A 25292-nucleotide genomic window follows, 5' to 3' on the forward strand; every position below is an offset into this window, starting at 1 on the left:
ATGCTCACCACCTCCCTGGCAAATCTTCTGTTTTTCAGACTAAACATCACCATTTCCGCCAGTTAATCCTGATTCAATATGAACTCTACTCCTCCCTCTGTAACTCTCTCTTACCCACTGCTGACATTGTTACCTGTGTTCCTAGCCTTCCCCAGCCGTCCCCTCTCTCAGCCTTTACCATCTGCCTGTCTAAACACCTGGTTCCAGCCAGCCTGGTTTCTTTCCTTCCCTCAAAACATGCCTTTCATATTCCTAACTCTATTCACATTCCTCCGACTTCAATCAAAACCCCTCTTCACCTTCTCTTTGGCTTTTAAGTCTCATTTTAGACCTCCCTCCCTCCAGGAAGCCATTTCTAACCCATCCTCTTTTCCCATCATTGTCTTCTCCTTCCTTCACACGCCCCCTAGCATTTACTGCTAATTTTATATGATTAAATTCTCTGAATCTATTAGTCATCTCTTTATGCCAGATTATATTCCATTTCCCAAATTAAAAATATAAGGCTTGGGCAATACACATGATGATTATAGTGCTCATATTTAAATATTGTTCTATGGGCTATGACTTTGGGCTTTGTTTAGCTCAATGGGCAGTATTTATACCACAATAGAATGATACCAAATGTGAGGTTGAGATATTAATAATCATCTCCAATAGGGATTCTTAATCATTTTGGGATTATGAACTCCACTGAGAAGAAGTTTATTCCTTTCTAGAACAATGTTTTTTTTTTTTTTTAATTTATTTTTTTTTATTTTTATATATATATATATATATATATTTTATAATATTATCCCTTGTATTCATTTTTCCAATTTACCCCCCCTCCCTCTATTCCCTCCCCCCGACAACAGGCAATACCATACATTTTACATGTGTTACAATATAGTCTAGGTACAATACATGTGTGCGAATATCATTTTCTTGTTGCACAATAAACATTAGAATCCGAAGGTACATGCAACCTGGGCAGACAGATATTAGTGCTAACAATTTTCATTCCCCTCCCAGTGTTTCTTCTCTGGGTGCAGCTACCTCTGTCCATCATTGATCAACTGGAAGTGAGTTGGATCTTCTTTATGTTGAAGATCTCCACTTCCATCAGAATACATCCTCATACAGTATTGTTGTTGAAGTGTACAGTGATCTTCTGGTTCTGCTCATTTCACTCAGCATCAGTTGATTTAAGTCTCTCCAGGCCTCTCTATATTCCTCCTGCTGGTCATTTCTTACCGAGCAATAATATTCCATAACCTTCATATACCACAATTTACCCAACCATTCTCCAACTGATGGACATCCATTCATCCTCCAGTTTCTAGCTACAACAAAAAGAGCTGCCACAAACATTTTGGCACATATATGTCTCTTTCCGCTCTTTAGTATTTCTTTGGGATATAATCCCAGTAGTAGCACTGCTGGGTCAAAGGGTATGCACAGTTTGATAACTTTTTGGGCATAATTCCAGATTGCTCTCCAGAATGGCTGGATTCTTTCACAACTCCACCAGCAATGTATTAGTGTCCCAGTTTCCCCACATCCCCTCCAACATTTGTCATTATTTGTTCCTGTCATCTTAGCCAATCTGACAGGTGTGTAGTGGTGTCTCAGAGTGGTCTTAATTTGCATTTCTCTGATCAGTAGTGATTTGGAACACTCTTTCATGTGAGTGGATATAGTTTCAATTTCTTCCTCTGAGAATTGTCTGTTCATATCCTTTGACCATTTATCAATTGGAGAATGGTTCGGTTTCTTATAAATTAGGGTCAGTTCTCTATATATTTTGGAAATGAGACCTTTGTCAGAACCTTTGTTTTTAAAAATATTTTCCCAATTTGTTACTTCCCTTCTAATCTTGTTTGCATTAGTATTATTTGTACAGAAACTTTTTAGTTTGATGTAATCAAAATCTTCTATTTTGTGATCAATAATGATCTCTAGTTCTCCTCTGGTCATAAATTCCTTCCTCCTCCACAAGTCTGAGAGGTAGATTATCCTCTGTTCCTCTAATCTATTTATTATCTCCCTCTTTATGCCTAAATCATGGACCCATTTTGATCTTATCTTGGTATATGGTGTTAAGTGTGGATCCATATCTAATTTCTGCCATACTAATTTCCAGTTTTCCCAACAGTTTTTTCCGAATAATGAATTTTTATCCCTAATGTTGGAATCTTTGGGTTTGTCAAAGATTAGATTGCTATAGATGTACCCTTTTTTGTCCTTTGTATCTAATCTGTTCCACTGATCTACAGGTCTATTTCGTAGCCAATACCAAATGGTTTTGGTGACTGCTGCTATATAATATAGCTTTAGATCAGGTACACTTAGACCACCTTCCTCTGAGTTTTTTTTCATTATAGAACAATGTTTTTAAAGACACAAAATCAAAATATATAGAAAACCAATTTTATTAAAATACAATTATCAAAAAGTTTTTAAAAAGCAAATTCATGGACCCCAAAATTAAGAATGTCCCGATATGGGGCTTTTGCTTTGGAAGGTGAATACTAAAGGATAGGGCCGAATTACAGAAGGAGTTGAGGCAGGCTTCAGTAGCTGGGCCTTGAGAACAGCAGTGGTTAGTATCAGTATCTGTGTCAGGAATGGAAGATAGTCTAGATCCACCAAGGACAGGCATCTAGCTATAGGACAGCAACCCTTAGAGTCTAGCAGAGACTTAAAGGGAATTTCATGGACTCCTCAAAGGGAGAAGAAAATTTTAATAATCAGGAATTACATGTGCTTTCTATTTTTCAATTTATTTATTTATTAGTAATTTATTGTATTTTCAACTCAGGACAAAACAGGCATTTCCATCACACAGTACAAAAAAAAAAGGTGATTGTACACAAAACTTCAAATTTATCATGTCCAACTTGCTATTTCCTCTAAATATATAAAAGTTATCATGTACATTTCTTTTTTTTTTAATTTTTTCTCTCTTCCTCCCTCCTCCCAGACGGCTACCATTAGATATAAAATCACAGTACTCTCTATGCTTGAGTCAATTCTCCCCATAGATCTTTGTGGAAGAGGAGAGTATGTCCCAAACTTTGGGAGGGATCTTTTTTGTATTAATTGTTCTTATTATATTATCTCAGTAAATATGACCTTTCTAAAAGCTAACTAATTCTAGCCAATTATTGCATAATCAATGGGAGGAGCCACCATTTGGGAGTCCATGAGCAGCAGAGCTAGAAAAGCCCTTAATACTGAGGAGAACATTAGGCAACCATTTCCAGGGCTTCAGTCCTCCTATGTGAATGAGAATTAGGAGAATGAATCCAGAAGGGGTCTTATCTTCAGAAAAAATGGAATTATTTTAAAGATGGACAAAAGCAGAACAACAGAGAACTAGAGCAAGAAATACCATATGAGGTTAAAAAAATTTGTTTTAAAGAACTCAAAGCATCAGCTCTAGATCTATGAGCCTAGGAGCTATATCACTATTAATGCTTCTATCCAGTACCCTCATTTTCACCACTTCCCCATCCCACTTAGCAGGTCAGACACAATTAGTCCAAGAAACCTTGAAGGCTTTGGCTTCAGTCTGCTTGTTCGAAGTTCCGAAGGCGCTCCATGTCAGTGACTCAGCCTGAATGCCTTCCATCCACCATCACCCTCATAATAGAGAGGAGACATTAATTATATCCAATCATAAGCAAAAGAGATGATAGGGTGATTGAAGTGGGCAGAGGACGTGGGCACAAAATAGAGCTGCAGGCCAAAAGGGAAAGGGTGTCTGTGCCTCAAAGAAAGGGACCTGGAAACTCAACAGGCACCAGCACTCATTGCCCACAGAAAACTCTGGGCAGAGAGCCAGGCCAGCTCCATGAGGAAGCGGAGGATATATGGCCTTGCATGGTTCTATGCAGCCTTGGGTGAGGGAGGAGGAAGCAAAGCAGGGAGGAGGAAAAGCAGAGGTAAGGTATTGACAAAATGAATCAAAAATTCATGAAAGAAAACCTGAATAAAAATCTGGCTCATATGCAGATAAACTAACAGAATAATAGAGACAGCAGGAAGGATGACTAAAACCTCAAAGAAAAGCCAGAACATCATAAATAAGCATTATATTAAGAAGGAAAATGAATCAAAATTCCCTGCTGAAAAAGAAATACTGCAGACTCCCAAGAGATCATGAAACAACAACAAAAACTCTGAGTGATTCAAATGAGAAATAAAATGGTTAAGAGAAGATCTGGCAAATGAAATTAGTTCAGAAATTGGAGCTCTCTGGGCAGAATTGGGAAAAAAAAACATATACACAAATAATAGAATTATTTTTTTAATGAACAAATAGTAGGGAAGTTCTCCCCCCCCCAAAAGGGGATATGTTCTGATAGAATAATAAATTCAGTACATAGAAATAATCAAATGGAAGAAAAATTGGCAGAAGAAAAACAAAAGGCAATAAAGTCAAAAGGATATATGCAATTCAACGTATTTTATTTTAAAGATGAATACACTGCTGATGGAATTGTGAACTGGTTCAGTCATTCTAAGAAACAATTTGGAATAATAATTTTAAATAACTAAAATGTTCAATGATCTTTTAGACTTCCACATATAATCCCCACAAATGGGTTCTTCTTGCATGATCTCTGTGTATACTCACTCTCCAAAATGATGGTGTATTGATTTGTGAAAGAGTGCCCTCTATATTTATGAAGGAAATATTCTATTGCAAATATGCTTTCTATCCCATTAAATATATTTTCTTTAAGACATTAGATTGCAAGCTCCTTGAGGGCAGGGACCTTTTTGCTTTGCTTCTTTTTGAATCATCAATGCTTAGCATAATGCCTTCACATAGTAGATGCCTAATCAACACTTATTAATTATTTTAATCTAATGATGTTCTCTGGTCAGTTAGAGAGAAAGTAAATACATCAGTGGGAGCTTGTGAACTAATTTTTTTTTGTTTTAAATAAACTTATAGAGTCATTTGAAACTGAGGATGAAAGATAGTAATAAATGATGTATTAATAATAATAATAACAAAAACAATAGTGTAAAATAGGCATCTTCCCCCAACTTTTCTTCAAAGGAGACTTTGATTTCTTCCAGGAGGGGAAGCAAGAGATTGGAGACTAAAGGTTTGATATTCTGCTCTCCTCAGAGGGGCACCAGGCTACAATTATAACTATCTGTTCCCTTAAATATTGTTAATCTAGGGGAAATGACAGTGTCAGATAAAGCTCTTGATGACTAACTATTCAAAATTCAAAGCTTTTAAAATTATCTTCTCACCAAACACCCATTCTACTTGGACACACATAGAAAATAACCCCCCCCCCCAAAAAAGCGCCAAAACAAAAACCAAAAAGCAAACAAATCCTGATTTATCCAAGTTGGCAGCAAAACAAAAATCAGAGAAGGTATGTATGAGAATACATGGGCAATACTGATGGAAGGGCTTATCTCATGGAGAGCAAGATATTTTGGCTCATTCAAGACAGAATCTTAGATCTCGCCAAAGGGGAAAATTCCCCAAAGTCTCCAGTGTAGAAAACTTAGGTTTGGGACATGATGGAGGTTTCAGCTGCTTTCATGTCAGCCTTTTCCTAGAATCTTTCTCCCTTTTCTGACCTGAAGAGAAATTGACACTACACATCTTTCCCTCTTCCTCCTCCTCCTTCTCTTCCTTCTTCTTCTCCTCCTTTTCCTCCTCCTTTTTCTCCTCCTCCTTCTCTCTCTCTCTTCCTGTCTCCCTCTCCCTTCCTTCTTTTCCCTCCCTCTTTACCTTTTTCTCCCTCTCCCTTCCTCCCTCTGTCTCGCTCTCTCCCTCTGTGTCTTTCTCTTTCCCTATCTCTCTCTCCTTCTCTCTGTCTCTCTCTGTGTCTTTCTGTTTCTCAGTCCTTCCTTCTTCCTTTCCTCCCTCCCTTCCTATCTGTCTTTCTTCCTTCCTCTTCCTTTCTCTTCCTCCTTTCCTCCTTCCTTCTGTCCGTTCCTCCTTCTGTCTCTCCCTCAGAACCTAAAAGGAACCTGCATCTCTCTCCTTTTTCATTCTCCAACTTGCCCTTCCTGTAGAAGAGGGGCATTGTTCTTTATCAATGAAGAGAGAAACCTATACAATTGCTTTTTTGAGCTAGGGCTACTAGAGTGACTGTAAAATCCTACATAATGAGCTTTGAAATTAATACTGATTAGGTTAGTTTGCTAGCTACTGTGACAAAATTCCTATGAATTTGCCAATTATAAATTAAGCATTTAGTTACTTTTTAGGAAGCATTCGTAGCTTGTATTATTAAAAGAAACTTATTCACACCTATAAGAAAACAATATTGGATGAGAAAACAATTGGTTAAGAAGCAAAAATATGTGCCAAAAATTCCCAGGAGTATGAAAAGCAATTTAATATCTATTTGGCAATTATTGAACAAGCTGCCCCAAAGCACTATAATATTTAGACTGTCTCTGTTGAGCTTCTTTAATAGAATGATCCCATACTACAACGAATCCCCATACTACAAAAGCAACTTCCTTAATAAACTGTACTCGAACCAGAGCTAACTCTAGACACAACAGTATCTGGGACACAACATTTCTCCATAAAAACTTAAGAACCGTGTTTCTAATAGCTGTCTCCATACCAAATGCTCACAATTTCTAAACCATATGGAATTAAATGTTCTCAAATACTAAACTTAGTCAAGGAGATCAAAATCATGGGGGATAAGGATGAGGTACATACCATTACCTATTGTCCTGAAGGCTTTGGAGTTTTACCGGATGCTTTCCCTGAATCTACAGAGCATGAGTAGGTATCCTCATGTATTAAACGACAAAAAGTGTTGTTGTTTTTTTAATCCATCTGTAAAAGTACATAGAACATAGATTTTTAAAAAAATAGCAGAGTAATGAGGCAGTTTTTACCTGAATTCACAGGTAATTAAAAAAATATATATGAAGTGAACATTGGGGTGGGGGGGAGGGAATTCCATCTTTATTTTCATTCATCTTTGGTTTTCTTTGTAATCTTGTTTTATCATTTAAGAACATCATTCTGAGAAGGGGTTTATAAGCTTCTACCAGGCTGCCAAAGGGGTCCATGATATAAAAAAGTTAAGAACCCCTGCTCTAAGAGATGGGTCTCAGTCAGGACTGCTTGAGTTCCCCAGATATTTCTTACATGTCTCATTTCAACTAGAAGGTAAAATCCTCAGGAGCAAAGAGTATCTTCACTGTGCCTAACACACAGTAGGTATTTAATGAGTGTTTAAATTTAGAGCTAGAAGAAATCTCAGAGATCAGCCACTAATGTCCTTGGTCTAAATGTCAAAAAATAGACATCCAAAGGAGCAAAATGAATTGGTCATTTAGAGGAAGAGCAGAGTGAGATCCCAGCTTGGCTTGGTTCTTTTCCCCAGAACTATACTGCTTCCCCACTAGGACAGTACTAGAACATGAAATAACTTGTTTAAAATTTACAGGCAGTAGACTTAAATCCAAATCTGGGTCTTTGTGTGCTCCTCTTTCCGTCTCTCCACAAAGTATGGGTGAGCTGAGTCCACCTGGTTCCTTATTTCTATTCATTTCAGTCACTCAAAGCTCCAGGGACTGCTCTTTCTTCACAGAAGCCCTGCTGGTTTGACCCCATCAAGTTATACTTACCCAAGTGTTATACAACCCTCCCTTTAATTACACACTCAATCAGTTCCTCCCAAGCTCAGCAATTTGTAGTTCCCAGCTCCCCCTGGGCTCCTCTGTTAGAGAGAGGGAGGCTCCAAGTCTTTGCCACGGCCACAGAAGCCCTTGCTGGGATTTTCAGGCTATATTGCATAGGCTCGCTGCTATTTCATACTCTATTTCCTTCCAAATGAATCCTCTGATGAATCTTGTCCTATGGCAGTGATTCACTGCAGGCTGATTTCACACATTATTCCCTTACCTTTAAGACCTCACATCTCTCTTGAAACTAGACTGATCTAACTAAGAGCAGTCCAAGTTTTCTTCCAATATAAAGTGTTACCAAAACAAGTAATCCATTTGTTCATTCACTCAAAAAGCTACTACTTCAATGTGATAAATTGCTGAACACCTGTTATTCTTGTCAAGAAGCCCTGGAATCTTAATAGCCAGAACCAGATCTAAATAGCCCAAGGTGGGGGCATGAAGCAAAACAAAAATAAAAACCTGTAAATTCGAAAGCCTGAAATAATCAGTTAATTTAATCACAGAATGCTAGAGCTAAATCCGCAGTGAGGTGGTGTAGTGAATGGAGAACCAGGTCTAAAGCCAGGAGGACCTTGATTTTAAATCCAGATTCAGACACTTTTTGGATGTGTGATCCTGAGGAAGTCACTTCATCCTGTTTGTCTTCGTTTCTAAATCTGTAAAATGAGTTGGAAATGGAAATGGCAGACCATTCTTATTTCTTTGTCAAGAATAGCTCAACTGGGATCATGAGGAATCAGACATGATTGACCAAGGGAAATGAGGAAGGAAGGAAGAGAGGAGAGAAGGAAAAGAGGAGTGAAGGAACGGAAGAAGAAAGGAAGAAAGGAAAGAAAGAAGGAAGAATGAAAGGAAGAAGGGAAAGAATGGAAAGAAAGGAAAGGGGGAAGGAAGGAAGAAAGGAAAAGAAGGGGAAGGAAAGAAGAAAGGAAGGAAGGAAATAAGGAATTTTCTCTTGGAGGAGACAATATGCACATACACAAAACATAAATAAATATAAGCACTAATATCATGTGGCTAAAGAGGGAATGCACGAGAAGTCTGCAGCAGGAGAATTAGGGACAGAGAACCTGGACCCTTGCTTCAGTGTCTGGCAGTGATATTTAAACATAATTACAGAAATCCATACTGGATGGTGTCTTTGTAGCACTCACTCTGTGCTACTCTTTCAATTTGTATTTACCCACAGGTTGGGTCCTAAGAACAATACTTAGCATTGATATAGTGCTTTATATTTTCAAAGCACTTTATTAATATCTCATTTTCTTCTTATAACAAGAACAATAGTAGCTATAGTGCTTACTGTAGGACACTTTATAATGATTTCATTTAATCTTCACAACAACTCTGGGAGGTAGGTGCTATTATCTCTCTTTTACAGAAAACTGAGGTAGATGAAATGATTTTTCCAGTCACACAGCTAATAAATATCTGGGGCTTTTAGCCAAATTTGAGCTTGAATTCTCCTGAGTCAACAGAGGAAGGGAACTATCATTAAGGGGAAAACTTGTAGAAACTAAAGCTTTAGCTGGCACTTGAAAGCCAAGAGGCGAGGATGAGAAGAGGAGGGGAGAGTATCCTAGGCAGGGGGATTGCTGGGGAAAATGACCAGGGTAAGAAAATGGAGTGTCTTGTATGAGGAACAGTAAGGAGACCAATGCAACTAGATTGTGAGGTACTTAGGGGCTGGAGGATGTAAAGTATAAGAAGATTGGAGAGATGAAAAGATCCCGATTGCGAAGGACTTGGAATGTCAGAGAATTGTATTTGATCCTAGAGATGACAGGGAGCCATTGAAATTTGTTGAAGAGGGGGTGACATGGTCATATTTGTATTTTAGGAAGATTCATCTGAGAGCCGAGTGGGGATTGGACTGGGATGGGGAGAGAGTTGAAGCAGGGAGACCAAGCAGCAGGCTTTTCAAATAGTTGGGGAATGAGGGGATAAGGACCACCTTGAGGTGGTGACAGAGTCCTGGAGAGATGTTACAAAGGTAAATTCTACAGCTGTGGGCAATAGATTGGAGATGAGAGAGTGAGGTTGTGGGGGAAGGGGTGGTTATGGTGCCCTTGACAGTAACAGGGAAGTTTAGAAGGTGGGGGGCTTTAGAAGGAGATAGAGTTCAGTTGTGGTTGTATTGAGCTGAACATCTACGTGGGTCACCTATGTACAGGACTGCCACTTTATTGTGAGGTTTACAATAATAATAGCTAATGGCAAGTATTTATATAGCACTTATGTGCTAGCCACTACGCTAAGTGCTTTCCAATGACCATTTACAAGACTTTATGTTGTACCATGTTGCCTCTTTATGTGGTAACTTGCCAGGGTCTTTCCTGAAATGTGGTGTCCAGAAGTGAACACAATATTCCCAAAGCCATCTATTCCATAAGGTTTTAATGATCCCAGTGGTTTCCAAGGCTTTCCCAACTCCTCCTAAATTTTTTGTATGTATTTCATGTCATCCTTCATAACTATGCAGTTTCCTCTAGCTAGATGGGGAAACTCTTCAAGAACAGGGATGGATTTCACTTTTATCTCTGCATCCTTATTCTCCAGCTTGGAGTCCACTCACATATCAGGTGCTTATTTGCTTATTAATCGATTGATCAGCTATTTGACTAATGACAATAATCCTGTTTCCACTAAGTAGATGGTTCTTAACCCAATGTCTATGAACTTTAAAAAAGTATATATTTTGAGGGGCAACTAGGTGGCATAATAGACAAAGCATAGCGCCGAAAAGACCTGAATTCAAATCCAGCTGAAGAAATTTACTGTGACCCTGATATTATCAAAACACTTTAAAAAGAGAATATTTCAATATCATTGAGTTTTCTTTGTAACTATCAGTTTTATTTTATGCATTTATTTTTCTATGAAAAGGTTTATAGGTTTTGCCAGATTGTTCGATACTTCGTAGGTGAGATATTATTTGAGGTAGACCTTGGAAGGTAGAAGTGGTTTCCCCAGGCAGAAATGAAATCCACAATGGAGGGAGTAGTTATTATAAGCACCGAGTCTCCTATGAGCCAATGCAGGGAGAGAGTGGTGGATGTGCTTGGAAGATGGGGAATAATCCAATTTGGATGGAAAATAGGATTCAAAAAAGGAAGAGCCATAGAGCTGATTTCACTGGAATGGCACAGCAGCCTCCAGAGTTTAAAGAGGTCTCCAGAATATAGGAAATGCAAAAAGTTCTGCAGGAGGAAGAGACAGGAGCATGGTCACCAGCTTTTCTTTGAGGTCTTTGGACCTAACCACAGAATATTAGAACTAGTAGCAACCTTAGAGATCATCTTCCAGTCCAGTGATTCTCAAGTGTTAGCTAAGGACCCTTGGATCTCAGGAGACATTCATGAGGTCCTCAAGATCAAAACTATTTTCATAATAATACTAATGTGTTGTTTGCTTATTAGAGTGCTCCTCCTTTTCCAACTACACATCTGTGTGAAGGCAGATTTTCTTCATATGCTTCAACCAAAACAACATATCACAGCAGATTGAATGCAGAAGCAGATATGAGAATTCAACTGTCTTCTACTGAGCTGGGTGTTAAAGACATTTGCAAAAACATGCCAGACAAGGCTGCTCTTCTGGCTGATTTTTTATTTTTGAAAAAAAATATAGTCATTTTCCTCCCCATAAAATATGATATTTTGTTAACAGGTGTAACTGTTATTTTGATTTATTATTTTTATTTTAAATTAATTAAAATTAAATTATTTTAAATTTAAAATACTTTAAATTGTATCAGTTTTAATTAACCCATAGAAATATGGATAGATATGACCCACATAAACAAAATATCGTTGGGGTTCTCAAAAATTTTAAAGAATATAAAGGAGTTCTGAGACCAAAAAGTTTGAGAATTGCTGATCGAATCCCAATTCCTACCCCCTCCTTTTTTTTTTTTTTTTTTAATTATTATGTAGGGAAATTGAGATCCTGAGAAGTAATCTGCCCAAAGTCACAAGAGTATTGAGCCAGGATTCAAGTCCAAGCTTGTTGGTTGTTCTTTTGTGCTACTTTTAGACTCTGTACAAAAAATACACGCCACAGGGGGGAAAAACCCAATTCCCACCTTCCACCTTTCTCTATAAACAAATAAATAAATGAATAAATAAACTTACCAGCTTCTCCCAAGGAGTTCTCTCAGTATCTTTTTCTGCAAATTATGGTCTCAAAGAGTTACCTGGACTAGCACCCAGGGTGGAATGGACCGGCCCGAGTGGCCAGGTGTACAAGTGTCTGCACTAAGCCTAATTCCCAAGCCCATCCTCTATCCATCTACCCCACAGCTTCTCCTTGAAAGATCCTGCCTTCTTTTAGAAGTTTGGCTTTATGAGGAAACTTGTACAATGAGCCACTTAAACAGATAAACATCCCAGCTTAGTCCCTTCTCCACTCACTCCTAACTCCTCCTCCCGGAAGGACTTTCTGGCTCTCCTTCCCTCCCTCCCCAAGAACTATGGGAAAGTTAGGTTCCTGGAAGCTTCATTATAAGGTTTTGAATGAAAATGGTCTTGGCGCCTCCACCAAGACCTCACTGGGTTCTTGCTTAGCCATTTCCTGAAGGAGATCAGCCAAAGCTCCATTTGGTTCTTCTTGGACACATCCCAAATGCCAGCTGTGTGTTTGGCATTGTTAATAGCGAACCTCAACTCCGTGATTAATATATTTTGTATTTGAGAGACAATGTGAGGTAGTAAATAGGATCCTTAGAGCCAGGAAAAGCCAAGTTCAAATCCAGCCTATGACTATTTGGGAAAAGCACCTCACTTCTGGAGGCACTGGGACATTTGTTCTCAAAGTATGGTCTGGAGCATCCTGGGAGTCCCCGATATCCAAAATTAGTTTTAATTTCTACTTTGATAAATGTCTATAAAATATATAGAATGGCTATAATATACATATATATGTATATAGTTATAAAATAAAATAATCCACATAAATAACTGTTTGGATAGATCCTCAATTTTTTGTTTTGTTTTGTGGGGTCATCGGAGATCACACAAATAGTGTTGTGTCTGGGGCCAAATTTGAACTCAGTTCCTCCTGACTTCAGGGCTGGTACTCTATTCATGCACCATCTAGCCACCCCAATAGTATTAAGAGACTGAGAACAAAAGTTTTAGAACCACTGCTCTAGACAATTCTCTAAGACCATAAATTGCTAAGAAGAAAAGTGTCAATCCACATTAATAGAGGAAGTTTCGTCATCTGAGTATTTCAGCATATACTAGGGAAATCACAGTTCAATCAATCAATTGATCAATCAATAAACATTTATTAAGCACCTATTGTGTTCTGGGCACTTTTACTAAGCATTGGATCTAGTCCCTCCTTTTATTTTGTGTTTAAGAGGGGGCAATTTCAGCTTCAATATAGGGGCCAATCTTGGAATCACCAAAACTTGAATTCAAATCCTACCTCTGAGAAATCCCAGCGATCTAACTATGAGCAAGTGACTTAACTTGTTGATGCTCCACACAACTGGCTAAGATTCTAAGTTACAGAAAGTTACCAACGTGCATCAATGGAGTGCATCAGTGTGCATCTGTAAGAGGAGCTCCCCACACTGAAAATCACAGGTCCCTAGTATATATATGATATAGTATAATACACAATATATTAATGTGCATCAATGGAGGGCATTTCTGTAAGAGTAGTTCCCCATGCAGATAAAATCACAGGTCCATAGTTTATATAGTACGTGGTATAATACACCATATGTTAATAGTAAAATACTATACTACAACCTATATGAATAACATACATTATATATGTAAAAATTACATTATAAAACTCCCTTACGGCTAGAACCCTCAGCAGAGTGCTAGTGAATAACCTGCACTGGGAACCCAGTTATTCAGTGGAAGAAGAAATGGAGGCACAATCCCAGGGGGTGTTGTGTACATGTGAGCCCCTAGGTACTTTCCCAGTACAATATAGGTTCTTGAGGGTAGAATCCCATCATCCTCTTTTTGGGGGGTGGGAGAGAGAAGGAAGTGTCACTGTCAGTCAATATGCATTTATTAAACCCTTACTATGGACCAAGTTCTGTGTTAACAGATCAGAAAACACAAAAAATAAAATAAATAAAAAACACAAAGTTCACATATGCTCAAGAATTGTACATTCTGATGGAGAACATGTTAAGTCGGTATGTACATACAGATTCTATGAAGGTAATGTGAAAGAAGACAGAGGAGCCCCAGACAAGTCTCCTGCAGAAGGTGATATCTGAATTGTCTTTTAGTCAGTCAGGGAAATGAAAAATGGAGGTGAAGGGACAGTATTCTGGACACAAAAATACCATATTTGAGAAAATGAAAGCAGGTCAGCATTGCTGGATTATAGAATGGGAGTAGGGAAGGTCCAAAGAGGCTGGAAAAGGAGGAAGCCAGTATGAAGATCTTTTATGAAGGTTAAGAAGAGCTTTAAACTTCAATTAGAGCGGTTTAAATTGGATCCTAGAGGTAATAGGAGTCACCTGAGGCGGTGATATGGTTATCCCTGAGCTTTAAATTGTCTTGGAAGCTGGGTTGAATGGGGAGAGAGAGAAGGCAGGGAGACCAGGTGGAAGGATGTTGCTGTAGTCCAGGGAGAGGCAAGGAGAGCCAGAAATGGGGTGATGGCCAAGGGGAGAGCAGGGGATTTTGCGACACAACGGACTGGGTATGTGGAGGGAGGAACCAGTGACGACATCTCAGCTGTGCCCAGCATCTTGGGGGCCCAAAGTTAGCACCTGATGAGGGCTTGGGAACGTGTGCACGTGGAAGGTGGTCTCCCCTGCCTGGGCGCCTGCCAGCAGCTTGTGGGGCTGCCAGAATTTTAGGATTTAGGGCCAGGGGGACCTCAGAAATCACTGACCCAACCTATCACAGAGATGAGGAGATCCAGAAGTACTAAGTGGGAGAGCCCAGACCTGCAGCTGGCTCCCTGAAGCCTTTGGCACTAGGTACCAGGCAAGCGTCCCCTCCACTCTCAGTACCTTATTGTGCCGTAAAGGAAGACCTCAGGCTCCCAGTGGTTGGCAGGTCCAACCAAGCCAGGCGGCTGGGGAGGTTTGGTGCTGCGGGACCTGCTCTCTGAAGGGTGGGGAGCTCCACGGGATCAGGTTGTTGGGGGGCCCAGCTTTCTTCCAAGTACAGAGGGCTCACCTCCTTGAAGTCTGCTCCCAAGGAAGGCGAAGTCTCCCGAGTCTGGGTCCCACCTCCCGAGGTCAGGGGTACCTCTTGGCCCCATCCTCCAAGCTCTGCCCAGGAGACACGTTCCCTCCTCCCCACACAAGACCTGCGTGACCCCCTCACACACGCACAGAGCCCCGGATGTTTATGCCAACAGGTGTTTATTTAAAAATGGGCCCCGGGGGATCACTGGTCCTGCCCAACGCCTACGTCTGCCGGCTGGGAGCACAGGGCCGTGTATTCTTCTGGGCTCACAGTGTAAGTTGACAGTATGTTCAAAAACTCTTCCAGGGGACAAAACTCCGCCGGGCACCCTTTCAACACTTGTGCCTGTAGAGAAGAAAGAACCAGGCCAGAGTGCCGAGGGCCACGGCGGCTCCAATGTTCTCGGCACCTCCCCCCCAACATCCAGGCTCACAACTGGCCGCAGCTCCGTGGCCTTCCCTTTGCCCACTCCTCAGCACCAGCCAAGGGTCCCATTATTGGTGACCCTCTGGGGGCCAGGAGTCACGGGAGAGGCTGGGTGAGCCGTGTGAAGTCACAAGCGTGGGGGACAAAAGGGAGCAATCTTGGGATCTCGGCCTCCTGATTCTGCCCCCAATCGCCTCCCCCCTTCCCAAGCTTTCTCCTCCAAGATGAATTCAGGAGCCTGGCTGCACAGACGGAGCAGACCCCTCGGGCCGCCCAAAGGGGCTTACCTCGCCATTGTAAGAAAGTCGCACGAACCAATCCTTGGACTCCTGGTGCTGGTAGAGTTCCAGGATCAGGTTTGCAGCGTAGGGGGGCCACTTATGGTCAAAAATCCCCAGTGTTATTAGGAGGGGCATGAGGGTCACATCGTGGGTGGCGTAGAGGTAGAGCTTTCTGGAAGAGTTTTTGAAGAAACATCTCTAATGTTCTTTTTTAAAAAATTTTTTTATTAAAGCTTTTTATTTTTGAAACATATGCAAGGATAATTTTTCACCACTGAACCTTGCAAAGCCTTGTGTTCCAATTTCACCCCTTTCCCCCACCATCTCTGATGTTCTTTACCCAAGGACCCTGCAGAACTCCATTAGAAGGATTTCTGGTCCAGATCTGGGGAATCCAAGGGAACCAGGAGCCAGGGGTAGTCAGGAGACAGGCTGCAAGCTCCGGCCCACCTTAGAGGGACCGAAGGCTGGTGCTCTGCGCGCTGGGCCCCTCCCGGCACTATGCTCCCAAACTTCCTTCCTCCTGCTCTGCCGTCCCCTCCGCCCCCACCCCTAGGCTGGGGCGCCAGTGTCTCAGAGTTATGAGGTACCTGATGTTTCCGGGTGGCGTAGAAGGGTTCGCTGCTTCTAGCATGTTGTTCTGTAGGACGTAGAGCATGGGACCGACTGACATCTGAAGTCCTTCCCTAGGGAGGAGGCAAGTTCATAAAATCTGCGTGCTTATGTGCCTAATGCTGCATGTACCTGCCTGGGAAATACATGCGTATTTATGGAAGCAGCAACTGCTTTCCTCCACAAACACGCAAAAAGTCAGACGGGGCCTGGAGAGAGCCGCGCAGTAATTTCTGCGATGGAAAGGAACGGCGGACGCTTCTCCTATTGCACTCCTGTGCAAAGTGCCGGTTCCAGGCCTACGAACAAGGCTTAGGAGCAGAGCCAGGGGAGAGGAGGCGGCCCAGAGCAGGAGGGCCTGGGCCCAGACCGTGAGAAATGGCGAAGAGGAAGGAGGCTCATTCACGAATGATTTATTGCAAGCTCAACGAAGGGTTTCGTCCAGGGGAGGGAGATGCAGGAGGAATACGCTACAGTCACCTGGCTAGGGACACTACACTGGACATTTAAAAAAACATGCAAAAAATAGTTCCAAACAAACAAAAAACCAAAAACCAGTGTATGGGTAAGTGCAAAGCGTGGTGACTAGCTGCACCCGAGTTCCCCGGAAGGCTCTGGAGACAACCAAACGTGGGACTTCTGGGGTCTCGCCAAAACCAAATATTCCAGGAGTCTCAGAAATGAAATCCAGATGTGCCGAAGGGACACGGAGCAAAGGCAGGATTGCGGAGGGAGGGAGGACCTCCGAGCCGGCCCTTAAAGGTGAACACATCGAGGGCCACGGGCGGGCAAAGCAGGGAGAGGAGGAGGGCCCCAGCTCCATGAGCAAAGGCGTGCGAGCCCAGAGCAGAGCAAGAGGAAATCCTGTGAAGTGTTCGGGTCTGGGAGAACACAGGGGGACACGCTGCTCCCGAGGAGGAGGAAATGCATTTGATTGCTATTATTTTTCTGCAACAGACCATGATGCTTCCTAAAACCTTAAATCTTATGCTTCTCTTCCCATTGATCTTTCACACAGCAGCTCCCACTGCTTTCCTGATGACCCACAACCCGAGACTCTTTATGGGGGAGACAAGTCGATATTTTTACTGTCAGGAGCGGGCCACTCGCTAACGAGGCTGGCACATGGGATGACAGGGGGCAATGGGCTAAATCTAATCAGGATAAATGTAAAATCTTATGCTTGGGTAAAAAAATCAACCATTTTGGATGAAGGCGACAGTGAGACGGCGGCTCCCGGGAGGGGGATCGGAGGCTTTCAGCGTGCTACAGGCTCGATCCACAGCAACAGGTCGTGGCCACCAAAAGCTAATTAAACCCTGGGTCGCATGGTCAGGCACTGTCTGCAGAACTAGGGAAGCCCCCGGGACTCCACATCTTGGATCCGGCCGGCCCCACAGCCCGTTTGGAGAAGGACACTGAGAAAGTCAGGGAAAAGGGGCTCAGGAGGGACCTCGTAGCCCCTCGCCTCGGGGGGCCAGCAGGTGCAGTAAAGCTGCTTATGATAAAGGCTCTGACAGAGAGAAGGGGTAAGGATCCTGTTCCACTCAGCCCATGACAGCAGGCAGAAGCCATAGGAACAGACAAGTGGAAGAAGTCCAAAAGGAGCACCGTTCCCAAGAGGTCCAGGCCGCTTCTGTAGGGAACGAGTTCCCCAACTGTAGAAGAAGTCTTTGGGCAGGGGCCGGAGGACCATGGGTCCCAGGAGGGGAGTCTCAGACAGCCCAAGACTCCCCATCCCCAACATGGAAACCCCGGGGGGGGGGGGGGGGTCGTCACAAGAACCTCTGTCTGTCAAAACTTCAGACTAAGAAAAGTTGATGGGCAGCAGAAGCTCATGGACCAGGCTCCCCATGACACCTGACATTTGCGGGCCACCCCCAAGCTCACCAGGCTCGAAGCCGGACTCCCGGGAGCCCACTTGTGCCAGCCAGCACGTCGCCAGCATGGAGCAGCCGGGGGGCGGGCCTGGTGGGTCAGGAGGTGTGTTCCCCCCCCTCCCGGGTCTCAGGACGCTAAGGTGCGGATGCCTCACCTGTCTCTACTCCCCAGGATAAAAAGGGCCGTGTCAACAGCTCTCTGCTCAATCATCTGGGTGAACTTCTTTAGCGTGGGGGAGCTGGGGAGCCCGTGAACCTGAAAGGGCCGTGAATGAGTTAGGAAAGGCCTGGGTCTCCAGGCAGGACCCACCCAACAATGCCCAAGGTCCTTCACCTGTCCTCCCTCCCCGCCCCTGCCATCCCAAGCAGCCCGAACGCGCCCCCGGGCTGGCTTAGCTCTGCTGCCCTCCCTTGTGCCTCCCTCCCCTGCCCAGTCTCACTTGCAGTTTTCTGGATAATAAGATTACAGACACTTAGAGCGGTGAGGGACCTCAGAGGCCGTTAGTCTGGCCCACGTCCTCTTACAGGGGAGGAGCCCGTAAGGGCTAAGTGAGCTCCCCGAGGCCCGAGAGGAATCACGTGTCAGAGACAGGATCTGAGCCGCGGCTGGTCCGGCCAGCTCCTCCCACCGCAGTCACTGTATCCCCCAGTTCCGAGTTCCTCCAAATCGACAAACATTTATTAAGTGACTACATGCCAAACACTGTGCTCAGCACTAAAGGACACCCTGAAGATCTTCTGGTCCATCTGTTTATATTTATTTATAGGAGGAGGGAGCTGAGGCACAGAAAGGCAAAGTGCCAGTGCCATGCCATACGGCATGTCCAGGACCAAACAGAAATCTCCCAGGCCCTGGCCCGGGAGGCTCCCCCAGCACCCAGGACACCCGTCCCCCCTGAATGGGCAGGAGCCTTCCTGGGCGCCCCAGCAGAGTCTTGGTCTCGGGCTCTCGGCAGTCACAGGGCCCGTGCTCCTTTTTCTAGGACACTGTGTTAGGCACAGGGAGGGGAGAGCTACAGAGCCAAGAGTAGGACTTGGGCCCCCTGTGCCCATGGGGCTCGCCTTCCAGGGCATGCACAGAGATACCCTGTACTAGCCCATATCCTAGTTAAGGGGATGAGAGAGGTGAGGAAAAGGGGGAATCTGAGGGGGAAGCCTGGTCAGGGGCCAGGGAGGAAAGCAGTGGCGAGGGACCAGATTCTACATCTGCCTCTGGAAGAGCAGGAAGGAGCAGCTCTGGGACCAGCCACACGAGCTGGGCAGCTAACATGGGGAGCTCCCGCGGTCCCTCATGCCTTCTCCAGGACATTAAGGCAAACAGGAGTGTCTCGCTGGGGATCCTGCAGCTAGAGCCTGAGGGTGGATTTGAACTCGGTTCTTTCTGAATCCAGACCTCTTTCCGCCCACTGACCACTCGCTGCCCCACAAGGAGAGCCAGCTGCCAGGACACGAGTCTCGCTCTGTTGTGTTAGCCTGGCCCAGGCCCCGCTTTATTTCAACTCTGAAATGTCCCTCCACGGCCTCCTGTCCTCGGGACCCTCCTGTGCTCCTGAAGGGGAGGCTCCTCCTCCGTGAGAGGAATTCCCAGGGTGGGGGATGCTAAAAACAAGAGGAAGGCCTGAAAGGGAGGGCCCAGATCCCCACGGGCCTCCAAGCTGCCCTTTGTTCCCATTATACCCACTATGATCCACGAAGGACTGGCCGGCTCCCGCCCCATCTCCACTGACACTAAGGGGACCAAAGCTCTTCTCCCGACCACAGAGAGCGAAGTGGGGAGCCTGGGGCTGCGGGCAATCCTGACTTTTCAGGGCGATATTTGTAGGCTCCCCGAGGGCAGATGCTTCATTTCTCTCCCCACACCGCGAGGGCGCGCTGTGTCTGACACATAGCAAACACTGCGCCGGCTTCACTTTATCTGCAAGGTGGAAATCAGCCCGGGTTTCTAAAGTTTTTGCAACAAAAGTCAAGCCTGGAACGTAAACTCCTTCAGCTTTGGGCTCCAGCCTCTCTCCTGACCCCCAAACCAGGGCCAGGTGCACTGGTTAGCTCCCTCCAAGGGAAGGGAAGAACTGGGGGGCCCCATTCAAAAAGGGGGTGCAGAGCACTGAGACTATCACCAGAAAAATTCCAGAGGCTGAGCTCTCAAAGCCAACGGGACACGGCTGAAGAATTTTCGGAAAACTAGAATCAAACAGTGCCTTGTAAAAGCAGCAAGCTGCCGGGGGTCCTGCAACGGACGAGGACGGGCCAGCCCTTCCAGGGGGTGCCGCCCGGCGGGAAGCCCGCACTCACCTTTTCCGCCAGCGCGTTGTCCAGCAGGATGAAGAAGTCCACTTCTTGGTGCTGATCCAGGCCCATCTCTTCCTGTACCATCTTCAAATCCTCCGAGATCCCAGGCTGCAGAGAGGCCATCAGTCTCCTGATCCTGGGGAGGAAAGGAGAGAGCCATCGCGCCTTCTCCCCCTGGGAGGGGAAAGCCAGTCCCTACGAGGCCCCGTCCCCTGCACAGCACAGGGCGGGAGTGGAAGCTGAGCCGCCATTACTAGAGCAAACAGGTGAGAATGGGCAAAAAGTACCTGGAATGGAGTCTGAGAAAAACCGGGTCCTACTTCTGGACCTGCTCTCTGACCATCTCTGGCCCCTCGGTGCCCTGCTTTGCACCATGGGATGGTGCTGAGGGTCCAGGGCAGAGCTAAGGGCCATCTCTAGCTTTCGGTGGGACTCTCAGAACAACACGGGCCAGGAGGCAGGAGCCCGGGACCCAGGCCAGGGTCTGACATCACCCACTCTTCAGGCCTTAGGCTTCTGCTCCGTGAACCAGACACCAAGGTCCCTCCCTGCGTCAGAGGTTTTCCCAGAAGAAATGAGAGGAGGCAGGAAAAATTTTTAAAGTAAATCTACACAAAGCACACAGCCTTATGCTTGGAAGCACTGCTCAGTTCTTAAGGAGCCTTCAAATGCATAATCTCCAAAAAGATGCTTTGACGTGAATAAGAAAAGGCGCCGACGAGGGGCGAGTTTCGAGGACGGCAGCGTCCGCAAGGCCAGCGTCAGAAGCGGGCTCTCCCGCCCGCGGCGCCTCCTAACGCGCTGGCTCGGACAGCCCGGACAACTTTGGCTTCTTTTCCCATCCGCCTACGACAAATCCGTGAGGAATCCCCAAGGAGGGGGAGTCCGGTGTGTGGCAGAGAACATGGATCCAGAGGCAGAGAAGTCTGGGGTAAAGTGACGGTCCTAACACTCCGGATTGGAGCAAAGGTCTGGGCTCCGGAGAGCTCTGGGATCGAGTCCCCCTCAGATGCCGAGTGCGGCGTGACCCCGGGCAAGCCCCCCACCCTGTGGAATGAGCACACTAGGGTCGCCCCAAAGTCTCTGCCACCTCTATGATCCCACGGCTGAGTGTCCGGGTGATCGGGGGCACCTTCTGAAACCGCAGCTCTCACTCAATACTCACTTTAGTAAATGATAACCACGAGCTGGGTACCAGAGCACACACTGAGGACAGAAAGGGGGGAAAATGTCCCCAGCCGACCCCCCAGGCTCAGATGGGAGAAGTGCCGTGTGGCAGGTGCCCAGAGCGCCGGGTGTGGGCTGTGACCCTGGCTAAGCTCTGGAGCTCCGTTTCCTTATCTACAGAATGAAGGGAAGGACTCCCCACAGCATCAGGCCCCGTCCAACTCTGGGTCCATGAGCCCGTGACCCGACGACTTAAGCCGTTATCACCCTGTCCACTTCCTACGGGATTTAGCCTTGTAAACAATTTCCACGATGTGGAAAGCGCCAGAGCAAACCACTTCCTCCTATGATGGAATAAAGTAGTCTGAGATCACGCTCGACGCTTCCATCCCCTCCGGCTTGCTTCTGGTCGGCTACACTGCAGCTGTCCCTTTTCAGGCCCTCCTCTCTCCTTGACCACAGTGGCTTAGTGCTGTCGCACGGTCTCGAGAGCCAGAGGTTCTTAGGTTCGAATTCCAGAACCCTGAGCAAGACGCAGTTTCCTCATTATAGAATGGGAACATTAGCCACATAGAACATACAAGGAGATATCTCTAATTCCTGCAATATGTTCTGTGTGTATCCTATGTCACTTGTCAAGTTGAGGAAAACTTTATGCAAAGTTTTAAGAACACTGGAGAAACGAGTCATCGTCGTTAAACTGTTTAAATAGCCTTTGAGGAGAGAGAGTGAGCCTGGGTCCGAGTTGGACCTCTGAGGGCCAGGAGTCCTGGCAGCTCCCTAAGACCACCGGTTACCCTGGGAGAAGGAGCATCCTTACCCAGGAGTGCTCTGTACTCATGAAGCCAGAGGTCAGGCTCCAGCTAGTTTTCCTGCCCCATAACCCTCTCTCCATGTCTCACTGCTGGAGAAATCTTCCTAGAGACTATTCTAGGATCTCTAAAATTCTCATTGCCCCCCAAATAGAGGAGACCCTCCTGGCATTCAAAGTCTCTCCCGATACAATCTCTCCCGGCGCTCCCCTTAACGTTCTCCACGTGGCCCCTCTGCTCATTACTAGGACTCGGCCCACACTGGCTTCCCCATTTCTGTCCTTCCCTTCCATGCTGCTTCTTCCGGGAAGCCTTTCCTGATCCTCCGTAGGCAAATTCAATCACATTTGACAAATACTGATTCAAGCCATCTCTCCGACAGTCTCAGAGCCCCGCGCCCGGACCTCTCCTTTGTCCTTCCTCCTCTAAGGGCGCCTGGCCCTTTCCTAGGGCTCCGTGCTCCGGAGCTAAGACCGTCACGGGGATGGTCTGTGCCGTTATCTCTGCATCGCTAGGCCCCGCACTGGGCGAGCCCTCGGCTGCTGGCGGGTTCCAATCCAGCCTCTGACACTCTCTGTGGCCAACACTGGCCAAGTCACTTCATCTCCCGGGTCGACGGTTCCATGATCCCATGATCCCATGCTCCTTCTCCATCTTTCTGGCAAGAGAAACTTCTCAGTTCTCATCCAGCTGTTTTAAAAGCTATCAGGACCTCTATTCCCCATCAGGTGTGCAACGGTCTCTTTAAAACTTACTGTGGCAGTCTTTCACATAGTATAAGCCTAAGGGGTTCTCCACTGCTCCCCATCGGGAAGTTTTATATCATTATGTATACAATCACACAGGTATATGGACTTGATTTCTGTATCTCTAGGTAAGTATATGATAATATACATAAACACAGATTAAATATGTATAAATAAATATATATAAATGCACACACACACACACATATATATGCACACGTACCCATCTACAGGTATAGTTATTTGCTATATGCTATACTCCTATTGTAAGACACACCTATATACCATATACATCTCTAGACACAAATAAAAATATATACAGACTTATCTACACACATGGAAATGCATATGATTCACACACATATACATGTATACCTTCTGACAGAAAATGAACTCTTTAAAGACATTTTCATTCTCATCCTCATCTCTGGATCTGTAGCACATAGCCCGTTACACAATGCCCGACCCATGGCAAACATTAAATAAACACCTGTTAATTGATTACTCAACACCGAGTGCCGGGGGAAGGCTGGAGGAAGACATCATCCTTAGAGGAGAGGGCATTCAGAAGGAGCAAAAGCCCGGGGCGGGAAGGAGGGGGCCGTACCTGACCATCTGTCTCAGGGAGTGGCAGTTTTGGTAGTTGGGGTACAGGATTTCCGAGTTCGCTTCATCAGTGAGGATGGTGACCGGTCCTAGAGGAACAGGTAGGAGAAGACTTCAGCATCATGCCTTCCCTTCTTGCCCAGGGACAACAAGTGCTCTCATCCTTTTGGCAGTCTGCGAGCCTTTTCCTCCCAGGAGGTCCAGGCGGAGAATGATCCCAGACTAGAAAGGATTGCCTGAATCCCCATCCCGCACATGCAGGACCTAACAAGAGAAAGCGACCCACAGCTGCCCAGTTCATCTCACCCACTGTGGGCCTCGTGTGGAATTAGAAAGGACTAGCCCGCTATAGCAGAATGAGCTGTGGGCTTGGGGCCCAAGGGGGTTATGTGGGCTACCCACAGGGCTCCTCATGTATAAAATGGCACTGACACAGGTTACTATTCATTCCATGCCCCTCACTTGCTCTTCTCATTCTGAGGGCATCAACTACAGACTCCCCTGACTCTGCACCATCTGCCCTGCCCTCTGCAAAGCCAGACCCACGGACGGCATCATGACTCATTCACCACAAGCAAACAAAGTCTACCACGCCCCATGAACCCAGGAGGCGGAAGGCCCATCAGATTCCTAGCCAAACTCTTAGCACAAGAATATCACACATTTTGGACAGCAGATAGTGTCCAGTCAAAGGGTGGATGGGTCACACTGCCAATGACCAAAGGCTATACCCAATCCCCTTAATACCCATAATCCCCAAGCACAAGTCTCCCTACATGGCAGAGGAAGGGACCCAGGGCAACAAAGTCAAGAGCCCTTTGGAAGGCATGACAAAGCTGGGGACACAAACAGAAAAACAATATGAAATCACCCTATTGACATTTTGGCTCTTGCACTTGTAACTCAGCCCATGACCAAGACTTTTGGGAGCTTCCTGGCATTTATCACACAATGAAACCAACCCAGCAATAATGGAGAGAGCACCATCTCCCCACCATGGAACCGGGTGCTTAGACCCGAGGAGATCTCTGGTCAGAACAGAACCTCCCAGGCCCAACACTGTTTCTAGCACTTCTGAGAAGAGACTACTTATGTATTAAAACCTCGATTAAGTACCAAGCTGTACTCTAGAAGCAGCTCTCGGAGATATGTGCTCTCAAAAAGAAGTGTGTAGAACAGAAGTGCTGGCTCTGGAGCCAGATGTCCCGGGATCTTGGGCAAGCCACAAACTCCGGCCTGTCCCTAGATGATCTTAACTGCAAAACGAGGGTGGCTTCATATCCTTAGCACAGTGTCTGGCATAGAAATGCTTTACCATTCAGCCCATGGCAACTGTTATACATGAGCCTTCTTTCTCAAGGGGCTCACCCACTGGGGGCTTCAATATTCACCTAATTTTAACGATATATGTTTACTAATAATAGCAGTTGCCACTTAGATCATGCTTTATGTACAATGATGGGAGCTACTATCTCCCCTGTTAGAATGTAAGCTTCTTGTGAGTATGGATTGTTCATCCTTTTCATCTATATCCTGCTATGTAGTAGGTGCTTAATAAATGCCTGTCCTTGTTATACCATCTAGACTCCATCTCCCCAGTCCTTAAGGA

General features: G+C 45.3%; 1 protein-coding gene across 2 annotated transcripts in view; it reads right to left on the reverse strand.

Moving 5' to 3' along the window:
* Positions 1–15023: 15023 nt before the first annotated feature.
* ACP6 (acid phosphatase 6, lysophosphatidic) overlaps positions 15024–25292 on the reverse strand; it is a 29959-nt gene continuing 19690 nt past the window's right edge. For both annotated transcript variants that reach the window (XM_074263272.1, XM_074263271.1), the window contains exons 5-10: positions 23685–23772; positions 20356–20488; positions 18219–18319; positions 16162–16257; positions 15578–15743; positions 15024–15209 (exon numbers count right to left, since the gene is read on the reverse strand). In XM_074263272.1, the coding sequence (XP_074119373.1) occupies positions 15066–15209; positions 15578–15743; positions 16162–16257; positions 18219–18319; positions 20356–20488; positions 23685–23772 (728 nt within the window). In that variant the 3' untranslated portion in view covers positions 15024–15065. The remainder of the gene's footprint in view (positions 15210–15577; positions 15744–16161; positions 16258–18218; positions 18320–20355; positions 20489–23684; positions 23773–25292) is intronic.

This window comes from Sminthopsis crassicaudata, chromosome 4 (genome assembly GCF_048593235.1).
Source record: "Sminthopsis crassicaudata isolate SCR6 chromosome 4, ASM4859323v1, whole genome shotgun sequence".
Lineage (NCBI taxonomy): Eukaryota > Metazoa > Chordata > Mammalia > Dasyuromorphia > Dasyuridae > Sminthopsis > Sminthopsis crassicaudata.